The following is an 8,711-nucleotide window of genomic DNA, read 5'->3' on the forward strand; positions in this document are numbered from 1 at the left end:
GAACATGAACATGCTAACCACATGTTCTACATAGTCCTTCTCTCCACAAATGCACAGTACTGTGTCTTTATCTACTTTATAAAGTATTGAACATAAATTTTAAGCTCTTTTAAACTCCATACTATGAAAGCCTTTATAGTTGGAGGAATAAGTTCAACAGATCTGTCGTACAGTGTGATTAACAATAACATTGCATTCTTTTTTATGTATTTTTTTAGTTGTAGTTGTACACAATACCTGTATTTTGTTTATTCATTTTTATGTGGTGCTGAGGATCGAACCCAGGGCCTTGCACGTGGTAGGTGAGCTCTCTATCACTGAGCCACAACCCCAGCCCACGTATTTCTTTCTTGAGAATTGCTGGGAGAGTTGGTTCTCACCACAAAGAAATGATGAGCATGTGAGTTCACACATGTAAATTAGTTCAATTTAGCCATTCCACACTGTACACATATTTCCCACCAGTTTATTGTACACAAAAAATATAATATTTATTTGTCAGTTAAAATAAAACCATTAGAAAAGATGATAAAATTTTTATTCACGTTACCCTGAGTTGTATAGATGTAACTTCTATCATCACCCCTCTTTGTGTGGCATGCTAAAATATGTAAATCATACTTCTACAGACAAGTTTTTGAAGAACTGTCAAGATGATTTTTCAAGCTGTCTTCTAGTGTTGACTTTTCTCTTAGAAATTTTAAAGACACACTTTATTTGGCCTCCCGGTGTGGAAGGCCTCAGGGTTCTCTGCCTTACTGAGAACTGGACGCACAAGATGTTGGAATAGCATCCTGCTCACTTGCACTTGAATATTTCCAGAGATGTGAGTTGTGCCCAGCGTGTGCCAGGTGCAATCACTGGGAGATGGGGAGACAGACAGAAGGGAAATGATCTCCAGTGTTAGGCAGAGAAAATCTAGTGTCTTTAAGGCTTGGGGAAGTTCAGAGATAGAAGTGCTCTAGGGGTTGGGTGGATTAAAGAAAGACCCTAGATAGGGTCACATCTGAGCTGACCATTAAAAGATGAGGATAAGCAGTGAAGAGAGAGTGTAGTTATGTCTGAGTGTTCTAGCCAGAGAGGGCATGGCGCCATTCAGAGAGGAACTGGCGGGCTGTCCTCAAGGCTGAGCACTCACCTTGAATCCAACAGAGCAGGGTTCTACCTGGAACTTACTGTGTCTAAGTTTCTAGACTCTCTGAGGCTGGGTTCTGCTTGGCTTGTGGCGACTGGACAACTCTGGGGCGTGAATACCTCCTAAAGTCACGTACACAGCTGCATTAGTAATTTGTCTGGCAGTTTTTTCCCAGCCAAGATTTGAAATCTGATGAGTGACTTTTCAGATGCATTGCTTTTCAAAGTCCCTAGGTGGCGCTCAAGTTGAGATTACTCTAGAATCTCACCATTGTCTATTATCTATTATGCATTTTTTTCCCAAGAGGAGAGTTACACTTCCTGATACTGAACACTTGTTGTTGTTGTTTTCCTCGTGTGCCAAGTGCAGAAATGCTGCCCTGGCTTTCGGGAACTGACAGCAGGATGGGGTAAGCACCTCACCAGTTCCAAACACCTGTGTTGTCCCAGTTCCAACCCTCATGCCAAGCCCCCATTTTCTTAGCTGCAAAATAGGAACAGTACTGGATCCACTTACCTCACAGGGTTATTATGAAAATTAAAAGGAAAAACAAGCATTTTGAAAACTACAGAGCACAACCTTAGTGACAGTTATTTTAGGGTTGTAAAATTAAAATAACCCGGCTGAGTGTGGTGGTGCACCCCTGTTATCCTGGTAATTCTGCAGGCTGAGACAGGAGGATTACAAGTTCAAAGTCAGCTTGGGCAACTTATAGAGAGCCTATATCAAAATAAAAGTGAAAAGAATTGTAGTCATAGCTCAGTGGTAAAGTGCCAAAAAGAAAGTTTCAATCCCCAGTACCAAAAAGAAAGTTTCAATAACTTGATGCCATAGTAGGGCATTGATTTAGGGCAACCATAAGCCTTCCATCTTGTATTAGACCAGTAAGACAGAGAATGAATTACATAGTATGGGTATTTAATCCTAATGCAGATCATCATTTTATTGAGATAGCAGTATTTACTTCTAAGACTAGACTGTCTTCCTGTGAGTCAGTAATTTAGGTCAGTGTTAGTACTGACTAGGAATCAATAATGGGAAATTATCTAAATTTACCCAGGAGGGAGGCCAGAAGTAATTAAGCTTTTTTTGAATGCACAGAATGTAAAAAGCTCTTTCAGAGCCTTTCTGAATCACCAGGTATCTACTACCCTATGCTAAACGTTTGATGTGGCAGTGTTCCTAGCTTTTTCTTTTATTCCTTTTCTTTCTTTCTTTCCCTGAATGTTTGCAGAAGCAGTTGTCCATGGACATGGTTAAACCATTCACCTGGTAATATTGTGTAAAAAGAAAAGAGAATTTGTCGAAGTGCCCGGCAGGAAATGCTGACACACAGCAGCCTCTTCAGTGTCACTCTGAACAAACAAAATTCAGGACATATGTACTCCCCCCACAACTACATTTAAAAATGAAATCCACTACCTGTTGTTCGGGCTTCCAATGTAATAAATGGTTTATGATTTCTAAAACAATTCAGAATTGCAGCAAAAAATAAAAAGGAGTTTTGGGTTTTCAATCTTTGCCAGGTAACTTTACAACTTTTCATTTAGAAAAGGCCAAGGGTTTAGTTGATCCACTACTCTGCTCTTCCCCTGTTGATTTTGCTGGTAGTGCTGTGTGCCTTCCTCCTACGTAGATTTCGTGATAATTCCAGTGAGTTGTTGGTTTAAAATGTGTGTTTTATTTTTCCCATTGTACCTAAATAATGATCTAAACCCCTTAGCGTCTGTGTTGACTAGCGTTTTGTTCCTTAAAAGCACACTCTCTCCTCTGTTGTAATTTTCTTTTTTTTTTAACCAACAATTTCTTTTAAGTCCTGTTTTGAAGTTGGATTTAAAGATGTTGGACTGACAAACATGGTCAGATCAGCGTTTTGCTTGTCTTTGTGTGTCGCACCACATTTGGATGTGTGGGAATGATTGCATACTGGTGTCCTGTGTCTGTGAGCCTGGGATTAACCTTCCTGCCCCCATTCAATTTCCTTTCTAGGTCCAACTGGCCCACCTTCAACACTCCCTTTAAGCACCCAGACCTCTAGTGGCAGCTCCACCCTTTCCAAGAAGAGGCTTCCTCCCCCACCACCCGGACACAAGAGAACCCTGTCTGACCCTCCCAGCCCACTATCTCACGGGCCCCCAAACAAAGGCGCAGCTCCTTGGGGTAAGTTCTCCTGAAGTTAGGACCAAAGCCGCCCAGGGCCAGGCAGAGCGTGGGGCTCCCCTGGCAATGGATAGCGCATTTAGAAAGTGGGCCACGTACTGGATGCGGGCTTGGATATGTGGGATTATTCCTGCCTCTAATGGCCGAGAAACACTTTGAAAATTTTGGGGGCCCTTAAATACTGCTAATAGCAGTCAGTATAGTTGTTCCTTACTATCACTGGGATTTTGGTTCCTGGACACACCTCCCTCCCCCAGGGATACCAAAATCTGCAGATGCTCATGTTGCTTATATAAAATGGCATAGTATTTGAATATCACTAAGCGTATATACTTTAAATCACTTCTAGATTACTTATAGTATCTAATACAATGTAATTTTAATTAAAAAAAAAGTTCTGGACATGTTCAGAACACTCAGGTTTTTCCTCGATATTTTTGGTCCACAGTTGTTTGCTTGAATCCAGGGAGCATTACTGCAGATGCAGAGGACCAACCGTGATAGTAATAAAGTGCCAAGCATATCCAAACTATCATTCAGTCATAACAATGACCGTGTGGTGTAGGTGTTATTAATCTCACTTACAGAAGAGGAAGTAAAGGGCCAGAAAATTAAAGGAGTCCATTGCCTCAAAAGAGCCAGAATGTTTTTTTTTTATAAAATGTGAATCAGATCATGGTCACTCTTTTCCTTAACACCTGTAAAGATTTCCTATTGAGCTTCTAATAAAGTTGGACTCCTTGCACCAAGGCCTCCAGGGCCCTGCATGCTGGGGCTCTCACCTCTGCTCTGCCACTGGCCTCCCTCCACATCCTGGCTGCACTCTGGTCTTCCCTCCTTAAGGCCCTTCCACTCCCTGGAGCTCTGTTCTGCTCCCTGAAAGCCCAGCTCTTTTCTCCCCGAGTTCTCAGCTTTCATGTTTGTCTCCATGGTTCTCCTCTCTGAAGGAGCAGATTTCTTCCCAAGCACCTGATCATAGCAGAGAAATACTCTATTCACGTGTCTGTCTCCCCACTAGAATGTGTGCTCCACAGGAGCAGTGACCTTGTCTGTCTTGTTCTCACCTGTGTCTGCGTAGCCTGGAATCATGCCTGGTACACAGCGGATAGCCAGCAATCTCTTGAAAATGAATAGCCCTACTCAGAGTCAGCAAGTATAATCAGTTGAGTGACACTGATTGCAAATGTTTCCACAAGAAACATAATTTCAGAGCTGGGAATGTAGCTCAGTGGTGGAGCCCTTGCTAGCATGCACAAGGCCTGGGTTTGATCTGCAATATGGGCAAAGAGGGAACAGGAGGAGGAAGCAGCAGGGTAGATTCCATCCTTTCCTGCTAGCCTGCCTGTGTTATAGGGTAGGCCCATTGCCCAGCAGGGTCCTGGCCCACCAGCGGTCAGGTGCTGCTGAATGAACATGCTACTCTACCTTACTTCTTCCTGCCAGTGACTTTCATTGTGGCGCTTTTTTTTTTTTGCATTTTAATTGTTTTGCTAGCTAATAGGAAAGTCCTTTTAATGCTTTTAAAGCCTTTCTTAAAAGCTTACTTCAAGCGTTCTAGGTATTTGAATTTGGAGAAAGTCGTACCATCCACTTAAATAGGTTGGCACACCCGACCACCATCTGGCCCAGATGCCACAGAGAGGGGAGCGTGAGGGTGTGCAGCATGCCTGAATATGTCTGTGTATTATCATAGTAGAGAAATATTTTTGACACAGCAGGGTTATTTAGGACACCTGCTTGGTCCTTCTCAGTCCATACGCTCATGGAGCCCAAGGCCCAGTAAGGGACACCGAGGGGTGAACAGTTCTTAACTGTCAGGTACTCATGTACCAAACACTGTTGAAATGCTGAGAAACAGTGTGTCTGTGTTCTGTGAGGGAAAGCAGAGAAGGCTTCACAGAGGAGGAGACTGATGTTAACAAATCAGCTCCCAGGGGAAACAAGCAAGGCAGGAAGAGTGTGTGCAGGTGTGCAGGCCCCTATGCACAGAAATACTAAAGATGTCCTGGACAGGTTAAAGGTGGCACCCCAAGGCCTTCAGGACCCTCCAATTTGTCAAAGAGAATAACAAGTAACATTCCATCAGAAATCACACGTTTCCTGTGTAGACTTTCATATCACATGTTGACCTTCTTTCTAAATTCCACCATACTTTATATACCTACATTCACTTTATAGGGACCCATGTGTTCCTCAAGAACATTAACCAGACTTGTTTTCTAGCTTGAAAAGCTGAACTTTGGTTTTTCCAGTGGCTCTTGGGATTGAGCCCAGGGAGACTGTAGCCCTGAGCTCGCAGTCCTCCTGCCTCTGCCTCCCAGTCACTGGGATTGGGAACCACTGCACGCACCACTGCCGCCAGCTGGCGGTTCTTTTTTAGGATTCCTCCTCTGCTCTGAGCTCTCAGTGGCAGGACTAGGCACCTGGCCTTTCTTTTTCATCTCCAGCAGAGGTGGAATGGGAGCCTTTTTCACCAAGAAGCAAAGTTGCTGTGGCTGGATGAAAGTTACCAACTGCCTGGTAGTAAGCTGGGAGCTTCAGAGACCTGCAGATGGGCCTCTCTGCCATCCACTGGGAGCCCCTTGCCACCAGCCAGCCCCAGGACAAATCAGAGTCTGTCCTCAGGAAAAGAGATACTTCTCCACACAACACAGCTCTGGTGATGACTTACACTCTCGAATATTCCTTCCAGAATTACCAAGGCTGTTATTTATGCATGGCACATATGCACGCGGCACATCCAGGGGAGGGTGCACCTGACCTCCCAGAGGCAGGAACAGCCTTCCAGAACCCTCTGCCTGTGGTCTGAGGTGGGTGCAGGTAGCAAGGAGAGATGGATGTGTCTGCCATAGAGAAACCCATAAAGAGCAGGCAGATGAAGACGCCCCAGCGGGTGGCAGAGCTGTGACCGTTTATGGGATTGCAAGTCTCTAGGAAGACTCGCTGGTATTTAAAATGCCATCCTCTCTGGAGTTCCGTGTCTGTTATGCTGCCCACTTGTCATCTCTGCCTGCATCTCGGAGGTGATCGGATTCAACATTCCTCAGGCGCTTTTGAAAGAGAGGCACACAAGATTGAGGCTAGGCTGGCACACGCCTGTAATTCCAGCAACTGAGGCTGAGGCTGGGGGATTGTATACTGGAGGCCAGCCTGGGCAACTTCGTGAGACCCTGTCTCAAAATAAAAAAAAGAAAAAGGGCTGGGGATGTAGCTCAGTGTTTGAGCACTGCTAGGTTCAATCCCAGTTCCCCCTGAAATTAAAAAAAAAAAAAAGGTTCATAGGTATCAGATTTGTTTGTTTGTTTTTTTTTTTTTTGGTGAATGTGAATATATTCATTAATTTTCTGCTTCAGTTAGACAGTTGAAATTGGCATCTTAAAAAATACATATGTCCCGCCCCACAAGTTTTCCCCTTTTTGTGGTTTTGGGGTGGAACCCAGGGCCTCACACATGCAGATCTGCCATCTTATATGTGTACATACGTGTTTCTGAGAGTAGACACCAAGTGGGCATCTTAGCATGTCACGTAGACATTGGTTGAGTGTCTAGAAAGTGCCTGGTTTTGCCTTTGTCTCCCGCGTCTGTCCCTGTGCCCGTGATCTCGTGACCTGGCAGGGGGCTCCCCGCTCCTCAGTGCAGTCGCTTGTCTTGCTGTGGATGGGTGGTGAGGACAGGCACCTCCAGCTGCTTGCTGAGCGGGGCCTGGGCTTGCCTGGCTGAGGGATGTGTGTTTTTCATTCTTCGGGAGGAAAATGCTGATGGCAGAGGCCTCCCCTGGGCTCACAGCATCTTGTTTGGAGCTGTCAGGTGCGAAGTGGCGTGGGAAAGCTCCCAGCTCATAGCAACTGCAGCGGCTCCAGGTTGCACTTACCTGAAGGTCCATGTACCTGTCCTGGCTGTGCCTCTGCCTCTGCCTCCCAAAGCTCTGCTGTCTGTTTGCTCCGGGGCTGCACGTGTCCTGCCAACCTAGAGGACAGGGTGGAGTGTGGGGACCCCACAGGAGGCCCTGGTCATCAGCTCCACTGACATGCCTGACAGTGCTGTCACCTCCCCCTGCCTGCAGGGCTGTGACTGCTCTCTGTGCCCCAGGTGGGGTCTTCTGTGCCTGCCCTCCCACTCTTCCCCCTCCCACTCTTCCCCCCTCCCGTACTGGGGACAGTTCCTGTTAGGGCAAATAATTGAGAGTCTGCTCTAGGGATAGACGTCTATGAATAGAGGTGCTGGGAGGATGCGTTTGGCCAAGTTCGAGCTGAGCCGAGTATTGTCAGCGCTGAATTCAAGATGAGCTTCCTGGCTCTCTCTTCCTCTTAGCGTTGACCAAGCACCAAGCCCTGCTTCTTTTAAAAAAAGAGGAGAAAAGCAGGAAGAGAAAAAAAGAAAGGGGCTCGTATGATAGAAAATAAAGAGTGCTAACAACACCGGGCATTGGGGAGCACTTGGCATTTAATGCTTACACTGCCAACCAAAGGGCTGTCCTCTTCTGTTTTAGATCTACAGGCCAGGCTCAGAGTGGGCCTTGCTCCAGGAGTGTATGTAAAGTGAGTGCATGATTGTTTTTGTTTTTCAGAAAGTCAAAGGTCAGAGAAGTTGAGTGATTTGACTATAGCTGCACAGCGGGTCAGGGCCAGAGTGCAGACTTATGTTCTTAGCTCTGGCTTGAGTTATCCACTTGCTGGCAGATATGCACTTCAGGTGGAGAATTTAAAGGTCAAAAGACACAATTTGTGAAAGGCGCATTTACTGAGGCTAAGTCCCCCCTTTATTCTGAAGTCTAGTGGTATCCTTGTTACTCTGAGAACCCACCTGATCTCGTGGTGGCCGTGTAAACCACCTTCTCCCTCCCCACCCGACCCTGTCTGTTTAAGCATTTTCTCCTTTGTGTGACACTCACTGGATTTCCTCCAAAGATCCCAGAAGCCCCACGGGACTGTATTGTTTAGTGAGTTGAAAGTCAGGGTGGGGGCTGGGGATGTGGCTCAAGTGGTTGCGTGCTCCCCTGGCATGTGTGCGGCCCGGGTTCGATCCTCAGCACCACATACAAACAAAGATGTTGTGTCCGCCAAGTACTAAAAAAAAATAAATGTTAAAAAAATTCTCTCTCTCTCTCCCTCTCTTTCTCACTCTTTCTTTAAAAAAAAAGAAAGAAAGAAAGAAAGTCAGGGTGGGCTGGAGCTGAAGGAGAGAAGACATCATCTTTACTGAGAGGGGCCCTCCTGCTCTGTGCTGTGTGGCCCCGAGTGGGTCTTCTCAGGGGCAGCCATATGGCCACCCGTTCTTTCCATTTTATCTATGGAGATGGTCACTCATCCACCAGAGTCTTGCAGAGCCCCTTTAGGGTGCTGGGTGCCGTGTTGCAGGATCCTCACAGGAAATGCTACCACTTCCCTCCCGCCAACCCTCGTGGTCCCATGCTTGG

At 46.0% G+C, this 8,711-nt stretch overlaps 1 protein-coding gene across 1 annotated transcript in view; it reads left to right on the forward strand.

Annotated features, from left to right (window-relative positions):
• LOC143640029 (arf-GAP with SH3 domain, ANK repeat and PH domain-containing protein 1-like) overlaps positions 1-7,366 on the forward strand; it is a gene marked incomplete at its 5' end in the record, with an annotated part of 70,909 nt that extends 63,543 nt beyond the window's left edge. Inside the window, 2 exon segments of the mRNA XM_077108010.1 lie at positions 3,125-3,295; positions 7,359-7,366. Coding sequence (XP_076964125.1) covers positions 3,125-3,295; positions 7,359-7,366 — 179 coding nt within the window.
• Positions 7,367-8,711: the final 1,345 nt, after the last annotated feature.

Source organism: Callospermophilus lateralis, unplaced genomic scaffold (genome assembly GCF_048772815.1).
Source record: "Callospermophilus lateralis isolate mCalLat2 unplaced genomic scaffold, mCalLat2.hap1 Scaffold_1096, whole genome shotgun sequence".
Classification (NCBI taxonomy): Eukaryota; Metazoa; Chordata; class Mammalia; order Rodentia; family Sciuridae; genus Callospermophilus; species Callospermophilus lateralis.